This window comes from Centroberyx affinis, unplaced genomic scaffold, assembly GCF_046629955.1.
Source record: "Centroberyx affinis isolate AG114_WGS23_722 - 3 ecotype Tasmania unplaced genomic scaffold, CSIRO-AGI_Caff_v1 ptg003420l_1, whole genome shotgun sequence".
Taxonomy (NCBI): domain Eukaryota; kingdom Metazoa; phylum Chordata; class Actinopteri; order Beryciformes; family Berycidae; genus Centroberyx; species Centroberyx affinis.
Genome location: NW_027281396.1, coordinates 42501 through 61648, shown reverse-complemented (window position 1 = coordinate 61648; position 19148 = coordinate 42501). Strand labels below are relative to the sequence as shown.

Genomic DNA, 19148 nt, shown 5'->3' with positions numbered 1-19148 from the left:
CTCACATATCTTGTATACAACTCAAGAAAGATAACTCAAGAAAAAGGTATGAGCTGTTGATGAGAAGGAAGTGTGTTATTTTTCTTCCAGTAGATTACTTTGCGGTAAGGTATAAATTTAGCCTTACCTCTCTCTCTCTCTCTCTCTCTCTCTCTCTCTCGCTCTCTGTTTCCATCTCTCCTGAGTGTTAAGTGCATAGCCAAAGTGTTACTTGAGTGATCCTTAAATATCTCAGGGCTAAAGTGGGATGTTTTGGCTGCCTACTCCTCGACTGAGGAGGGCACATCGACGCTCAAGAGGGGGAAGAGTTCATTCCTCTTCAGTGAAATAAATTCCTCTCTTCTTTTTCTGCCTTGTCCTGGCAGGGGCTCTTCCACTTTTGTGCTAAGTGTGTCTGTGTGTCATCTGGTTAAACGGAGACAAGAGGGGAGTTGGGGGTGTAGTGTGTGTGTGTGTGTGGCGTCAAAGGAGACAGATCCAAGAAACAAAAAATGAATCAAAATATCGAACAGTCTGACAAAAGAGAAGCTGAATACATGTTAAAACATTTTTTTCTTATAAGAGATGCATCTGTGTTTCAGGCTGTTTAATTGGCTTGGAAAATAATCCTTAAGTACATTAAACATTTGAAGCCATATTCACAACCAGCTTTAGCCGAGGTGTCTTCATTAAATTAAATGAGTTGATTAGATGAAACTTTAATGATCCCTGTGGAGAAAGTGGGTCGTCGCAGCAGCAGAGAGGAGGATGCAGATATGAATAGAACAAACAGCGGAGTATTACAACAAAAGAACGTATAATGAGAAGAACGCAACAGATAAATAAATGAAGATAAATGACGGGGGCCAAGGAAGGCCAAGCTGGGAAAAATACATTCCACTGTCAGCCATTATTGGCAAATGCACAGTGGGGAGGAGGTACTTCATTTCAAATCCTTTAAATAAGTGTTGTAATTATCTGCTTGTGTGTGCGTGTGTGTGTGTGTGTGTGTGTGTGTGTGTGTGTGTGTGTGTGTGTGTGTATGTTGTGGTCACACAGTGATGGTGTTGGGCTTTGTCTGCCACAAAGGCCCATGAAAGGTTAATGCTGAGTAACCACTGGGACACTGCAGCAGCTTGTCTGTGGTGAGCCTTTCTTATAGGAAAAGGTAAAAGGAAAAAGCGCTCCACCTTGCCATTGCCCTCTTTCTTTCTTTCTTTCTTTCTTTATTTCTTTGCTTTTCTTTCTTTCTGGGGACAGGGAGCTGGAGCTTAACTAGCTTTAGTTTTAAGGAGTTTTTTTTATATATATAATTTTTATATTGCTTGAATTCACACTGAACTCTTTCTGCCTCTCTGCCTTGTTCTCTCTCTCTCTTCCCAATAACAACTAGTCTAAATTCAACTGTCACAGCCTTGTGGACCATGAAAAACTCTTGTTATCATTATTTTGATTGCTATCATTGTGAGGAAGATGTGAGGTAAATTAAAGAGATTTACATTTTTCTTTAAAGGAGAACATCATTGTCGATTAGAGTTACAGCCCATTTACTTCTATCTACATCTAGTTTACGTTTCCCGCAATCATTTGTTTAATGCACGCTATATGTAATTAGATTTTGTAACATTTACTTGCTTTATAGCGTTTTTAAAATACAAACTTTACATGTCAAACCTAGCTTTAAACGAACTGCTGTCCCGGCTAACAAAGACTAAATAAGAAGACATGGATGTGACAGTAACGTTTGTAAGGCGATGTGGTTTTGAGGTTATTTCCTGGAGGAGACTTCCATTTCTCCCTGTGGGTGTCAGGTGATTGACAGAAAGCAGAGCATAATATAATATGAATATGAATAATATGAAAACACTCGACTCCAGCATACGATAAAACAGAAACTTTGACAAAACCAAATTAAAGTTTCATGTTTACTGTTATTTACTGTGATGGATTATCTAGCTCGGGCAATTTGCAAGTCTGTGGAAGTTGTTTTTCACACTGTACGAGAATGAATGGCAGCAAATGGTTTCTTCTGAAGGGAGGAAAATGAGCGCTGATATCTGCAACTATGCTGACTGTGTCCAGACACCAGCAGGAAGAATGGAAAGGAGAGGGGCAAGCTAAACCATTGGGACTAACTTAAAAAACACTGGTATTATCCTTTAATGAAAAACAACTTTAAAAGACAGGGAGACAGAGAGAGAACAACACAAACATTTTAATTAGTCCATATGCTAATACCAGATGTCAGTATGTTCAGTACATCTTTTAGTTGAACTCTCTTCCTCAGAGTGAATGTCAGTGCAGGGTGACTACAGGGTTCTGATAGTTACATTTAAGCCTTTTACGATCATTTTAATGCCAATTTAAAGTCAAATTTAAGACCAATTACCCTCCAAAAATAAGGCTGAAGAGTAATTAAATAGCTGTATCACAGTATATGTCTGCACAACCAGGGATATAGCCGAATTTAAGACTCAACGCCAACATGTAACTGCATTAAAGACCATTCAAGGCCTTGATTTTAGGTAATCCAACTTAAAAACAGGTCTTTAAGAGTTCTTTAAGAACTTGCAGACACACTGCTGTGGAATAACAGAGATATCAAAGTCTTCCAAGCTCTCTCTTTTCAAACATTTGGTATACAATAAAGTATGTGTCCATGCAGATGACATTCATTTGAAATATGTTGATAAGTGAGTGGCCAAAATACATATGTTTTGGATATACTTGCAAGATATATGATGATGATATAACATCTAAAAATGTCCAGTATCCAAAGTACATTTTGAATGACTCTACATGTACAAGTACAGTTTTGGCCAGTTTTTGTACATTGTACACATCTTTAAACACAACCTGAAGTAGTGAAGTGTCCTTTAACAAAGAAACTGAACCCATGTCTACTCATTTGTTCCCACTCCCTCAACATAATCTCAACTAGAATGATCAGTGCATTGTTTAAACCTCAATTTCAATGTGTTTAAATGCCTTTTCTGCTTTTTAACATGTTTCCTAGCAATCCAACAAGTTGGTACATTCTAAAGGGGTCAGCACCGTGTGTAGGCCACTGTGTTTTCATCCATTAACTTCAACATATTAAACCATTTCCTCAATCGGATCACTATTATCCCATTAGATGAAGTCCATCCCTCCATAACCCTGTCAGTCTATTGATTCAGTGATGGCTCTTGCCGCCGGCGTTCATTCCTCATGTTCACGTTACGGTCGTAATGCTTTGTAATGTTTTCACAAGTCGATGAAAAGCGTTGGCGGGTTTACGGATCGACGCCATCGATCGCGAAGGCTCTAGAACGCGCCGTCCGGAGTCTTGATCCCGCCGCTGTGTCGTTGCGTTGCGACCGTACGTGCTCAAATTTTCACACAGAGGTTATTTGTTTGACTGCTCGCTAAAAAATCCACTCGTCCTTCAGGGGATGACGCAGGGGCCTTGTTCCCTACACATGCTAACGGTTGCATAACAGGGTGTTACGGCCCCGCGCTGCCTCTCTCCCGACCCCGAAGGTACCGAGCGCAAAAACATGCCTTCCTCCGCTATTTCTGGTCTCCCTTTCCTCTGTCTTTCTCTCTCTCTCTCTCTCTCTCTCTCTCTCGCCTGTCCTCACATTCACGGAGAACAATAGCAGAGCAGGTACTCTAAGGTGAGAGGAAGGGGGGAAAAAAAGGAAAGAGTCCCCTCTCCGCCTCCTCCTCCTCCATCCTCCCTCCCTTCTCATCTCAGAGGGATTTTCTCTCGAACGTTTTCCTTCTTCCCCTCTCTCTCTCTCTCTCTCTCTGTCTCTCTCGCTCTCTCTCCCTGTGGTTCTTTCCCTTAGTGAAAATGGGTCACCTTTCTTCTGTCAGGAGAATGCCGGGGTAAGTATAACCTCTACAGTTGTGTGTGTGTATACGTGTGCATGTATGTGTGTGTGTGTGTGTGTGTACGCACTGTGTTTTTACTATCTGGTGGGGTTCCAAGCCCTGAAAAAGTCACTTGCAAGGACCATTTTCTGGGCCTCATTTGGGGAAAAGTTTTCGGGGTTGGGGTTACAGTTAGGTTAACATTAGGATAAGGGCTAAGTTTAGGCATGCTGCGGTGAAAATGAAAAACTGCACTAGGCTTTTATGTAGTAAAACATCTTAAATCACAAAGTGGGGTTGCAACAGAGAAGAACATCCCATCCCCATGAATCAACATGCCGTTGGTTCGCCTTTTTTTGCCCGAATTAAATTATGGTGTCAGGTACGGTCAGCAGCGAGTGAGCGTTCCATCCAGAGAAACCTGGACTCACCAATGTGGTTGAACCTGCTACAAAAAAACTGTTTTTCACCCTCTCCACCACTAAGAAGAAGACATTTAGGTCCGACGAATGTGCAGTGTGCTGATGTCATGTTACATGATTTCCGGGTAATGAAGTCCTTCAAACTCTCAAAAAATTCAAACGTTTATCTCTTGCTGCCACTTGGGCCCGCCAAAGTGTGAAGTTGCCTAGTGCAGCATTAAGGATTAGGATTAAGGAAAGAGGTTAGGAAATGTATGCGAGTCAGTAGAACGTCCTCACAAGTAGAGCAGCAGCAGGAGGACTTTGTGGGTGTGGGGATATGTGCATGTGTGTGTGTGTGTGTGTGTGCGTGTTGTTCTTTCTATGCTGATGTTTCATTATTCCACCAGATAGGCAAGGTGTAGCATATAGAAAACTTGAATCTGTGGCAGTATGCATGCAGGCGGTGCTGCGTGGACTTTGAAGTGAGCGCACCGATGCACTTCAAACAGGATCTCACACACTTTGCCTGCGCTCACAGAGGGAAAAGGGGCGTAAAAAAAAGAGCTTTTCTCTGCATCCTGATAAAGACTGCACTCTGATCCATCCGTCTGTCTTACTCTCCATCTATCCTCCCATCCTTTCTGTGGCTCCTCTCTGCACGTCGATATGAAGAACCTCTCTGGGAGCACTGTAAGAGGTATTTCACAAGGCGTGTGTGTTGCATTGTAGTGCAGCCGAAAGTGCTTCGAGTGCATACAGGCACACTCATGCTGCATACACACATTACATGAGAGGCAGTATAACGCACACGCCTATCCATCCATTTTCTTTGCCACTAAGAGCATATGTCGCCACCTCGACCTGCCACTGGCACTGTGTTAGTGAGTGTGGACTCCACATTAGGTAATCACACAACCGCCCGGAATCAGTATGTAGCACTCTTTACCGGATATCCGACTTCATTTAGTTCCTGAATGGATTCAACCAATCAAAAGTGAGAGCTGCTACACGTAAACAGTAGAAACCCTGGAACCACACGCTGTCGTACTCAGCTTTGACCGTATCCTGTAGGCAGCAAACCAACGCGTCTACTTGTCTAATAAATGCCACAAGCACACTTCCTGAAGTGGTTTTAGGAACAAAGGGACAGGAAGGATGTTAATGTAGGTTCCGGTCGGGGTTCCGGTTACATACTCCCACGCGGAGGTTGCCCCAGAGTTGAATCCTGATTCAAAGCAGTAAGCACTGAGAATGCATATTAGGTGACTTGATTGTTGATAGTACACTGTGAGAGCACAACATACTAAATGATGTATCAAGTTATTTGTAGCCTATGATAGCAGTGATTTGTAGCAGTGGTTTTAACACAGGTAATTAAAAACAAGCATGTAATTTGTAAGCTGCAATGTATTTGGCTCTGTGAAACCAAATACAAAAGCTTAATTTGCCAATCCCAAGATTAGAATCTGATTGAAAGTCCTATAAAAAAAAAAAAGCCCTATCAAAGGAGCTGAAGCACCGGTGTGGCTACCTGAGCTTATAGGTATTGTATCTCTGCATGTCACATCTGTACATGCACACAGTTTTTTTTTTTTTTTTTGGGACCAACAGACCAATCATACCAACTGACCGACAGAGTGACTTAAACTAGCTGGTGTTGGCAGCTAAAAAATGTGCACAAAGCCAATAGTTTTTTGCAAGACACCATGCAGAGTGATGTCATATTAACCACCTACCATGTTTTTAGGCTAATAACTTACCACACTATGTTGTACATCGTAATGATTTGGGAAGACTACAAACACAGCTGATAGCTTCACACTGAATTAGAACAGTCCAGTCAAGAGGCTGAAGCCACTAACTAGAATAAGAAAAATGTAGAGACCTATTTCAATCTTGCTGTGACCCATATTTGGGCGCTGAGTCGGCTTTGAAAAAGCAGCATTAAACAGTGTGCAAAGGGTTATCTAAAGCCTGTTTGGTACTCTAAATGTAATGGTTTGTTCACACAGAGATTGACTCGGAAACTTGGAAAATAAGGTTTCTTGACTTTCATAACCCAGCGTAACTCAAGATGTAGTTCTGTATTACAAACAATACATCAGCAGCAACATTTAGAATGCATGTCTAGCTGTCACACGCCGCCTGTACCGCCTGTTTCCAATCAACTCAATACAAGCAAATACAAAGCCAGCGGTGGGGTGACAGTATTTCAACCGGGACTGCCGCACATCAGACCTACTGTACCGTATGGGATAACCAAACGGCTGGCGTACCGAAGTGTAGAGGTAGCCCTCGCTGTTCATGGCAACGTAGAGCCCCGTCTTGGTGCTCTGGATGGCCACTATCCTGAGCCCCACAGGAATCAAGTTGAACTGCACTGCAAAAACAGAGAGGGGACGGGGGTTGGAGGAGAGAGAGGGAGGGAGATGGAGGGGAGGAGGAGGAAGTGTTAGAGCAATCATTCTTTTCCTTAAACGTTCATAGTGGTTCCTCGCGGCATAAAAAGACAATTGCTTTCCAGCTGTCTCCTATTTCATTCTCCCCATTGTACAGTATATCTGTCAGGTGGGGATGTGAAAGTGTGTGAAAGAGAGAGAGAGAGAGAGATTAAGAGAGGGAGATTTAGGAGGAATGAAGTCGGGTTGCTGGTACACCTTAGGTCAGACAAACCCGGGAGTGACAGTACAGAGAATTCCCTTGTTGGAGAGAGAGAGGCAGGGAGAGAGAGAGAGAGAGAGAGAGAGAGCAAAGAGGGAGAGTGCATAGCTGAGGCGAGAGCTTCAAGAATACATTAGAAAGTGACATCTCCCGAGCCTGCTTTGAATTCATTTCCCCCCATCCCGACACAGTAAACAGCACTTTGTAATGCAGTTCACTGAATCCCTGCCTGTGGAACCTTGGATTTCTTATGTGCATAGCTCTCCATATAAACTAACTTCAACCTGGCCACTGGACCAGCGCTCACGTTGTGTGCGTGTGCGTGTGCGTGTGCGTGTGTGTGTGTGTGTGTGTGTGTGTGTGTGTGTTCGAGGCACTTTTATGTGCATGCATGCGCGTATTTATGCCTGAATTTCCATGCATTTCTGAATTTGTGTACTGTCGCACGCGTGGGAGTAGGCGTGTGTGCATGTGTTTGCATCGGTATGAGTGTGTGTGTGTGTGTGTGTGTGTGTGTATTCTTCTCAAGAGTCTTGAGCGTGGGTCCTGGAGCGCCCTCTAAAGCAGAGCCTTATAAGATGTGACACGGTACGTTGAGTGATATTGACAAAATGGCCCCTAGCTACCGGCCACGGCACGGTCACATCGCCACGACGACCGGCCGCTACGGTGACGACGGAAGCACCCGCAGCGGTCGATTGGATCAAGGGACAAAATGTGACCAAGGAGAGAACCGAAACGGACGAGATTCAGAAGTTTGAACACACAACAACTATTATGAAAACCTGCCTAGTACATTTTTTTTTCTTTTTCAATTTTAGAGATTTGACGTGAGCAGATTCAGGGGGGTTCAGTTCTTGCTCAATGACAGTTTGACAGGCTGTGGATGGACACACACTGGCTGGCAGGGATCGATCCTGTGACCTTTCCGTTACGCAACAGTCTCGCTAGCCACAAGCACCACTCTGCTGCCTGTTCCTCCAACTCTACATGTCTGAAAGGAGCATACAGGAATCAAATTTTCCTTGTCATCTCATCATGTTTGCCTGGTAGCTTACATAACACCTGTTACTCACAGTTTCAGCCGGTTTATTTGTCAGTGTTTGTAGTATCAGGTTTGACTCACAGCTGCCAATGACTCCAATACAATAAAAAATGTATTTAATGTCAGTCATAAAACGCCGTCGTCTTCAGTTTGTCTGTGCATTGTAATTCCATCATGGTAAATATTGGCCACCAATACTTTGAAACATGTTGACTTGCATTTGTGTACAAGTCAAGTGAATTACAGGCTGACTTAGGATCAGCTTCCATTAGAATACTTTATGTAGAAGAAAACAAAAAACTGACATCATAGTGGTGTAGTTTGGAGCATCCGAGAATGTTTTTTTCTGTGTGCATTATAAAGTGACAGCATGGGCTGTCAAAATGACAAATGCCTTATACAGATGAAAAATTAAGTCTCAAGAGCATGTTTTAGATTCATGGAGCCATTAGCAGCTATTAGACGAATCAATTTCAAATCAAAAGTTCTGCCAAGGTAATGGATGGAAGTTAAGTTATCGGAGGAAGAGTGAAAGTCAGTGCTCGCCACTGCAGATGGACAAAGGACTTGATAGCAGAACTATCTTTTAAGAGCGATTTGTTTCGAAGTACAAAGTCATTTTGATAAACTCGACATCCAGTTTGGAAATTCTACTTCTAATTCTAATTCTGCTTTCTACTGTCCACCACTCCAATGTAAATGCTTCATAATACAATCCAGGTGGTCCGAAAGTTGCACATACCTCTCGCCCCCCACCTTCTCTCTCTCTCTCTCCCTCACTCTCTCTCCATCTTCGGGGCCCTGCTTCTATTTGCTCTATCGATCCCTGCATCTCAAACAGTCGGTTTCGCAAATGAACAAGGTGTCACCAAAGACCATGGCCGGGATGACAAATAGAGCAGAGCACACATTGCCTCTCTCCTTCTTTCCCTCCTCTTTCCTTTCCAATCTCGTTTCTCTCGCTCTCTCTCTCTCTCCCTCTTACATACACATGCACCGATACCCTCCCTGGGGTGCCGATGACCCCCCGGTAACCCGATGTACACACACAAACACACACACACACATACACTGTACTGCCCCTCCACCGTCCTCTCACTTTCCTCCTCTCTTATCTTTCGCCAATTACTTCTTCCTTCTCACCCTTCATCTCTCTTATTGTCTTTCGTCTCCCCTTCATCCCCCCCCCCCCCCTCTCTCTCTCTCTCTCTCTCTCTGCATCCATCCTCCCATCCCTCCCCCCTTCCAAAATAGAGAAAGAGTTTGGATCCTTTCTCACCCTCAATCAAAAGGAGCTTTGCTTATCACATGGATTACACAACTCCCTGCCTGGATAATAGGGCTGGCCCGTCTCTCTTTGTTTTCTCCTCTTTTTCCTTCATCCTCCTCTCTCTCTGTCTCTCCCTTTGACTCCCTGTCTCTCTCTCTCTCTCTCTCTCTCTCTCTCTCTTCCTCTAGACACCCAGCGAGTCGCAGAGGAGACCGCTAGATTAATTAAAAGTCTTTTGAGTGAGAGACGGAGAGAGCGAGGGAGGGAGGAAAGACGAGGAGAGGGAGACGGAGGCGGGAGGGGGGTGGGGGGGGGGGTGTTACCGAATCAATCCCACAAGTCAATTTGAGGCCTGAGATCATCTACACAATAAATAAACAAGGAGAAAGGCGAGATGGGGTGGGTGGGTGGAGGAGAGGAACAGCAGGGCATGGAGTTAAGCTGTGCAGAGGGCATCTATGGGCCCGCGCTGTTTGTTGCTGCAGTGCAGTATTGTATTGTGCAGCGCAGTCGGGCTCCACGGGGACGAGAGGAGGATTAGAGGCGTCTGCGGCAGCCAGCGGCCCTCTGGACGGGTGCTGGTCATTCTTTACTTCTTGTTTCCGTGGAGCTGATTGGATAACAGCATGGTGATGCGATAGTCCCAAGGCTATCTGAAAGTGGATTGTCTTTTTCACCCCTCTAAATTGCTTTTCACTCATGTTAAATGAGTTGTAAAGATAAGACGCAGCCCTGGGTACTGTAAATTATTGTTATTTTCTTGGTTTTTTTTATTCTTTATTTAATCAAGTAGACTCATTGAGATTGACCTCTCTTTCTCAGGAGAGACCTGAGAACAACATTCATAAACATGGCAAAGAAAATGCAGAATATGATTCAGTCACATGTTCCAGCAGTCAAACAGTCAGCAACATATGGGGACATACATTCTAAAAAGCAATTGCTAACATTGTAGAAAATGTGAAATATCATTGCTTTCAAATCATTGCACGATCAATTGTAAAAACAAAACAAAAAAAACAGCCGTGGTACCATATTCACTGGACATAACAGTGCTGTGTTGGAAAAAAAAACCCAATATTAATGTGAAAAAGAGTGGGCCAAGGATAGAGCCTTGTGGAACGCCCTACTGATCTCAGGAAAGCTTACTTTAAACTTTGTACTGTATCTAGTGGCCCTTTAACATACAGTAAGATGGACTACATTTAAGGATAAGTTCTGTGTTAAGTTATCCCATTTGTCACTTTGATTAACCCTAATGTCTACTGTTGGCATTACATTGTTTTAGTGCCAGTTTATGCTTTCCTTGCCACTCCCACTGACTTCAATTAAATTTCCAAAATGCATCAAAGCCCCCCTTTGAAGCGTTCAGTTTATGTCTGCGTGGGTGCTCCTTTATTGCAAAATCCTCCATCATCTAATTGTCCACCATACTTGTTTACTTGTGTTTACAGAGCCGACATTTAGGGGTTATAGTAACTGACTTTGGATCAGCTTAAAATCATATAATCACCTGGGCAAAAATGTATAAATTGACCTCATATCACCTTTTTAGGGCAGTATGACCAGATGTCTTATTTGCACGCCCTGAAACAATTTCCCAGCAACCATTGTCACAGTGATGAACAACTTCCACAAATGAAAAATGAAGCCTCTTGGAAGTGTTTTAGATACACTTTGGAAGCCCTGGGAGTTCAATTCAATTCAAAATCTCAGACGAGGCAATGAATAGGACTGACGTTATAAAGGGGGTAGATGGAGAGTCATCTGTAGCCGATGAAGAGGAGCAAAAAAACCTCAAAAACCAATTATCCTCTGAGTGACCACGATGAATCATTTCCTCCAAGCCCAGAAGGTAGCTTTGTGTGTGTTGTTTTAGTCTCTGTTAAATGACTAGGGTATTAGCTGTGCTATTGAACCACGGAACATCATTCTGCTGTGAAAATCAAAGCTCAATGTGAGCATTAGCCTGGCTGTCAGTCAGTCCTCATCACCAGGATGTTGCTATATGAGGGATGTGATCTTACTCACTGGTGACAAGTGTCAGATCACTGAAGTGTCTGTGGCTTAGAGTCACAGTAAGAGGATACATAAGGATACATAGATATCAACTAGGGATACATAGATGCCAACACTGGTATTGTTTCTGTGCATAAAAATAAATACTGTATTGGATATGGGACATAACCAAGCTTAAACACAAGGTCATTATGAGACAATTTTCACAACTTCTAACCTACTGTAAAACATTATGCAGCTGACACAATACTCGGACATATAGAAAAACCACATGAATTTCACATGTGGAAAATCCCATGTGAAACATGACAGTGACATTGCATGGGCATTATGTGGAACATATGTGCTTTTCACATGTGAAATGTGTGGTTTTTGGAACATGTTCAGGTGCTCCACATGTGGTTTTGGAACATTTTCAGGCAAACACATGACATTCACATGGGCAATGTGAAACACATGTGCTTGCACATGTGGTTTTGGAACATTTCCAGGTGCTCCACGTTATAACATGTGATAACGTGATTACATGTTTTCACGTTATCACATGTTTTTCTGTTATCACATGGGAAATTCATGTGGTTTTTCTGGGTAAAGGGTAAGGGTGAAAAAATATGGATCCATAATACAAGAATAAATGAATTTACATGTATGCAATATGTGCGAAAAACAAGAGTAGAATGAAACAACAAAAGAAATGTGTGAAATGAAAAAAATGGGGGGGGGAAATGTATGCAATATAAAAAAAAATTAAAAAAAACAAGTCATATTCAATATACTATATAACAAATGAGAAAATGTGACATGAAAAAAATATGTGAATTTACAGAATATGCACATAGAGGCACAGTAGATCTCTCTAGTGTAGAAGAAATGAATTATATCTCAATCATTTTTATCCAGTCACCCACAACAAATGGTCTAAGCCTAAGTTATTTGGAAAGGTAATGGATTGTCATTGGACGGTACTTACTGTAATGTTTAGTACCCAGAATGAGAAAGTGATATACTGCTCCATCTTAAGTCATTTAGTCTTAATCTTAATCTTAATGAAAAACACTTAAAAAATAATATCTAATAATATAACAGGGTGAGATCATTCTAGTTGATTCCAGTGTAGTTTCAAGAATTTTTCAGGCAAATTTATGTTGGCAACAAGTGGAATTATCTCATTCTATTGGCCGATTTTTACCATTTGCTTTAAGAACAATGACATTTTAAGACTCAATACCTGACTAAATGACTTTGAGCAGTGTATTGCCGTGGCCCTGATTTCCCTGGTGGTCCGCGACTCCAATGACAAGACAACTATACCTTCACTCCCCTGTTATTTAACTTCTACCTCCTCCCCAAGGCTTTCCTCTCCATAACCATGATTTCTCCCTGCCTTTATCTGTCTTCTTTTCCGTCCATCTATCTCTCCCCCCACCCCTTCTTCTTCTTCTCCTCCTCTCTCTTTCCCTCTGTCTTTTTTTGCCCCGCCCTGTCGCGAATTAACAACCTTTGCTTTATCTCGCTCTGTGCTTTTGTATACGTCTCTCCATCCGTCTTCCTTATTTGTTCCCTTTCAATTCCCCCGTTCCCCGCTGTCGTTCACTCCTTCCCGCGAAACCAATACCTTTCCCTCCTCGTCCATTCATCTTTGTCCCGCTTTACCCTACAGCCTTCTCCGTCGTTCTCTTCATCACTCTCTCCCTCGTCTCTCTGCCTCCCCTCCTCTCTTTTTCCTCTATGTCTATCCTCGTTTCCCCCTCCTCATTTTGTATTCCTCACCCTCTTTTTGTCATCCTCGCGAGCCCGCTCTTGTACTCGTTTTTTCCTTTGCTCTGCCTTTTTTCTTTTCGCTTTTTTCGTTCACGTTTGTTTTTTTTCTCTCCCTTGAATATAGCTCTCACACAGTGCCAAGTTACCCTCATCTGCCTTTCAAGTCTTTGAATCTTTTTTTTTTTTTTTTACCCGTCTGCCCTCTGTGAAGAGGCGTTATCGAGCACCGGGGGAGAGTGAGAGAGAAAGAGCTAGACGGCGAGAGGGAGAGAGAGAGAGAGAGAGAGAGAGAGGGAGAGAGAGAGAGAGAACAAGCAGACTTGTCCCAGAGCAGAGAGAGATAAGTAAAATTTCCCATCAACAGTGGGAGATGGTAATTGCGGTGGATAAAAGTCAGGGAATCAAGCTCCTCCGTATGGCTTTCCGATGTTCACCCTGAAAGTCAATATGCCGCCCTGCTTTTGTCTCCCATCCCTCTGTTTCTCTCTCTTTTCCCCTCCGCCCTGTTGCTCAATTCTCTTCTCTTCTCTTCTCTTCTCTCTGCTCCTCCTCTCTTCTCTCCTCTCCTTTCTGCTCCTCTTCTCTTTTCTTCTCTTCTCCCCTTTCCTGTTCTCTTCTCTTCTCTTCTCCCCTCCTCCCTTCCTCTTCTCTCCTCCTCTCCTCTCCCCTCTCCTCTCCCCTCTCCTCTCCTCTCCTCTCCTCTTTCTGCCTGTCAAACTGTCGGCCTGTTTGCCTCTTCCTCTCCAAGAAACAGATTTCGAAAAGAGACAAAATCCAGCACCAATCCCCCTCCAGCTCTCTGCTCAGTATATTTATTCTCTCTGTCTCTCTCTCTCTCTCTCTCCCAGTTTTCTTTTGTTATGTTTTTTTCGTACATCTTGCTTCAGCTTTTTTGGGATCAATTTCTGTCCCTGTTTGTTTCTTAATCTGTCTCTGTATAGCGACCCCCCCCCCCCCCTCCTCCTCCTCCTCCCCCTCATCATCTCATTTTCCAACACTGTTTCCATTCTGGTTGTTGTTTTCTATTTAATGACTGTGCCCCATTTTACAGTTTGATTAACCTCTATTATTCCCCGCTATCACACACACATCTCGTGTTGACATGCGGTCTTGACGCGACACTCACACACACACACACACACAAACACACACACACACACACACACAAACACACACACACACACACATGCACCCACACAAACAAATGATCACACACAAACCCATGCATGCATGCCAGCGCACGCACTAACAAATTAATGTGCATATGCATGTTCACTGAAACATACACAGTCATTTATTAATGTTGACATGCATCACATGCATACACACTATCCCATGCACATACCTACACAACATACATGACACACACACACACACACACACGCTCACAACCACGTACATTTATTCAATTCTGTGAACACGCATGCTCACACAAACCCATGCACACACACACACACACACACAGACACACACACACACACACACTACTGGCATGACCTCCCCACCCTGCAAAACATAAATGCTCTTCCCTTCTTCCCTTCTTCCCTTCCTCCCCTCATTTGTCTCCTGGCTCTATTACATAACAGCCTGGCAGAGCCAAGGATGGGGAGAGAGAGAGGGAGAGAGGGAGGGGGGGAGTGAGGAAGAGAGGCCGCCAGCTCCTCTGACCTCCCACCAGAGGAGGGAGACACAGTGATTGAGGAGCCATCAGCTGCATGCCAGCTGCTCCTCCCGCTCCCTCCTCTCTCTCTCTCTCTCTAATCCACACGTTTCCCCCCTCCCTCTCTTCACTTCGCTTCTTCTTCTTCTCTTCCCCTGCCAACCCGTCTTGTCTCGCTAGTTCAGTGTTCTCACGCGTCTCCTACGCCGTGCCCTCTTTCTCTTTCGCCTCCTCCCTGATCCTCTTATTCTCTGTTCCCGTTCCTTCGTCGCTCCTTCCTTTAATACCGCTTCCAGCTGTCGGACAGCCTCCCCTCTCGCCTCCTTGCGGAAGCCCTGAGGGGACATAGTGGGAAAAAAATAATAAAAAGCATCCCCTCAGGGCTTCTATACCTCCCTCACTTTTCTCCATACACCCAACCTTTCCCCACAATGCCCCATTTTTATCGGAGGAGAACCAGGAGAGGAGGGGCAGCCGATCTAAGGACTGCTGCCCCAGGAAGAGAGGTGACGAGATGTATCTATCCTCTGTTCCTCCATGCTCCCTCCTGCCCCCTGGAGGTCATCGCTTTCTGCCCCGGGTCACGCCAGGTCGCTGGTGTAAGGGGGGGGGGGGGTGGCGAGAGTTGGGTGCGGATCGATACGACAGGACGGCTTTAGTAAAATGAGCAATTAACCGGCCCGAGGCGCACGGCAGCGGTGTGTAATATGCCTGGCCCGGGGCCAAGACCCAGGGGCCCGCAGCCAACCGCGGGCCCTCTATGCTTAATTGTCAGAGCGGGGAAGAAAAAGAGAAGGGGATGGAGGTAGCGAGGGAGGGGAGAAAGAGTTAGAGGGAGGAGTGGAGAGGGAGGGAGGGAGGGATGGGCGGTTGCCATCCTGGGCGATGTCCTTTAAACAACTTCAAGGGTCAGCTGTACTTTGGAAAGAGTTTCTGTGTTTGCAGGCCTGCAGGTAGGTGTGTGTGTGTGTGTGTGTGTGTGTGTGTGTGTGTGTGTGTGTGTGAGAGGGATTTAGGGTGTGAGTGTGTGTGCGTGCATGTGTGTGTGTGATTGTTTGGATGTTGCTGCATATGGCGTACACATGTGCATGTCTGTATTGTTCACTTCATGTACAGTCCTGTCTCTGTGCCTTTGTTCATACACGTGCAGGAAAGTGTGTGTGTGTGTGTGTGTGTGTGTGTATCTCGAGCTACACACCAACATAAAGATTTTTTGCGCGCAGGCCGGTCAATCAGGCAGCCAGTTAGTCAGCTAACCAGCCAGTCAGCCAGTCAGCCAGGGCAAGGGCCTCAGATATGAATCGCACTGTTGCTCTCTTAATTATTTATCCCATTTGCTGCTGATTTGGCCCTTTTCTGGTCTCCTTAGCATACGCCGCAGTGAGGTGCATAATTACTGCACACACACACACACACACACACACACACACACACGCACGCACGTATACTCCATTTTGAGGAGTCTGGAGATGGAGGGGAGCGGATGGCGACGCCACTTTTTTGTCTGGAGAAGGAGGAAGCTGAAGGAACGTGACGCTGGGGCCGGGCTGACCTGAAGGGATGAGTCACGATTTTTTGAGGGAGGGAGAGGGAGAAGGGGGAAGGAGGACGGGAAGGATTTCAGGATGTGAGAGAGAGAGAGAAAGAGAGACAGAGAGAGAGAGAGACAAAGGGATGGGGTGCATCAAAGGCTATGTTCACACCCCGGGCCTTCAGGCTCGATTCCAAATCGCTGATCACATTTGATTTTTTCGTGACCGTTCATATCTATTCTAGGATGTAACCCATATCTGACGCCGATATGAACTGACACTGATGTTGAAAAGACGTGTGCACAGAGTAACAATAATAAAAGATGTCACATTAGTTCTCAGTTTTGGCTGGAATGACGTGTCTCTCAAATACTAATCAAGTCGGCTATTTGGCTTTCTTTCCATTGTTGATCTGAATTAAAAAAAAAGTCTGCCCACACTGATTAGAAAACATCAGATCTGTGCCACATATGAGGGGGAAAAAATCACGCACTGGGACAAAGAGGTGTGGTTATAACTGAAGAGATGTGTCACAGTCCATAGCCGGGACAGTACATGATGCCTGTTGGCTCCAAAAGGCAAAAAGAGGCACAGCGATGCCATTCTGCAGGAAAATTAGAGCTATATGACTGAAATGGAACGGAATGGAAAGCAGGCTATAGTTCCAGGCCGGTTTGCATTATACTTTATGGGAAAAGTCTACACTCCCGGGGGAGACTACAGGAGATAAGCCCAACAGTCTGCTCCACACACACACACACACACACACACACACACGGAGTACGGGTACATGCCCACGCAGCCGTTTTCTCCCCTTTCAATATTCTGCGCAGCCAGGTAGATGATTGTGCTGCAGATTGATACTCAATTACAATAATGTCAATCACTAAACTATTCCACCGTGCGTCCGGAATGAATAAATAATCCGCCTTGGATGAAAAGTGCAGAATTTATGAGTTGTACGGGAGTTACCTGTCAGTCCCCCTCCACCCTCCCCTCCCTCCCGCTCTCCAAACACCACCGCTGTCCCCCGGAGACCGCAAAGAGCCCGGGATAGCATTAAAGCAGATCCCGGGATTGATGGAATTATAGTTGTTATAAAATGAACCGTAAGTCAACACACCCCCGCGCGAACACTTTTGCGGGGGTGACCTCCGCTGACGGATGTTTAATGCCCCCGACGTGCCGGGAGCGGGTTACGCAACGGCCCCCGTCGCCGCGTCCCGTCTGGGAACGAGCCCCCGTTCGCCTTCAGATGTGCCCTGTGCTGTACGATGTTATGAATATTTCAGATCCGGCGTGAGAAATGTTTGAAGTGTCTCAGTGTAGGTGTGTTGTTGTGTAAGAGGGAGAGAGGTGAGCACAGGTCTAATCAGTTATGGTTGAGCTTTTCTGGAGGTGTTTTGCGGGCCTAATTTAACCAAACATCTATGATTGGAGGCATTTGCTTCATAACACCGGTGACATACTTGCTCTCACCACCCATTATTTTCCTCTAAGATAGGTTTCTGCATAGGCAATTGCCCTAGTTCATAGCACAGGAGATATAGTTACATCAAATCCAGTGCATTGGAAAATTGTGTTGAAATGTTTACCTGCTTGGTTTGTCCCAATTCAAATGAACAGCAATGCACAAACACAACTTGTAGTCCCTGATCAACATAGCATAGCATAACATAACATAACATAACATAACATAACATAACATAGCATAGCATAGCATAACATAACATAACATAACATAACATAACATAACATAGCATAGCATAGCTTGACATGACATGACATGACATGACATGATATGACATAACATAACATAGCATAGCATAGCTTGACATGACATGACATGACATGACATGACATGACATGACATGATATGACATAAAATAACATAACATAACATAACATAACATAGCATAGCATAGCTTGACATGACATGACATGACATGACATGACATGACATGACATGACATAACATAACATAACATAACATAACATAGCATAACATAACAACATAGCATAGCATAACATAGCACAACATACCATAACATAGCATAACATAACATAACATGGCATGGCATGGCATAGCATAGCATAGCATAGCATAGCACAACATACCATAACATAACATAACATAACATAACATAGCATAGCATAGCATAACAACATAGCATAGCATAACATAACATAGCACAACATACCATAACATAACATAACATAACATAGCATAGCATAGCATAACATAACAACATAGCATAGCATAACATAACATTGCACAACATACCATAACATAGCATAACATAACATGGCATGGCATGGCATAGCATAGCATAACATAACATAGCACAACATACCATAACATAACATAACATAATGTGGCGTGGCATGGTGTGGCGTGGCGTAACGTAGCGTAGCGTAACGTAGCGTAACGTAACGTAACGTAACATAACATAACATAACATAACATAACATAACATAACATAACATAACATAACATAACATAACATAACATGACATGACATAACAAAGGGATAACCAAGGTTAAAGCCGGGTTATTCTTACCATTAATATGAAATAATATGCAAAATATACAAAATGCAAACATACTGTAACTAACTTACAATGGGAACCACAACTCAGAGTCAAAGTGCTTGTTTTCTTTTGCCTCCCTGTACATTATAAATCCTAAATTGTGCTAACTTCATGTTTTCCTTCCATGCTGGTGTTTTGACAGGAAAAACGCTGCGTCACCACATCGGGGATATCCTATAATACAGTATTGATCTCTCACTGAAGGTGGGTGGGGGCGTCCGGGGACTCTAGGGGATTGTGGGATATGATTCTTTTGGTCGGTAATCACCCAGGTGATGAACCCTTTGGAGGCTGAGGTGTGTGTGTTTGTGTACAGACCTGAGAGCAGCTGGGGGCTCAGCAACAGAGGACGACTGAGGGTTTACGG

At 44.1% G+C, this 19148-nt stretch overlaps 1 protein-coding gene across 1 annotated transcript in view; it reads right to left on the bottom strand.

Moving 5' to 3' along the window:
• Positions 1 to 19148, bottom strand: part of fgf11a (fibroblast growth factor 11a) — a 54477-nt gene that overhangs the window by 17208 nt on the left and 18121 nt on the right. Inside the window, exon 3 of the mRNA XM_071539196.1 lies at positions 6518 to 6621. Within this exon, the coding sequence (XP_071395297.1) occupies positions 6518 to 6621 (104 nt within the window). The remainder of the gene's footprint in view (positions 1 to 6517; positions 6622 to 19148) is intronic.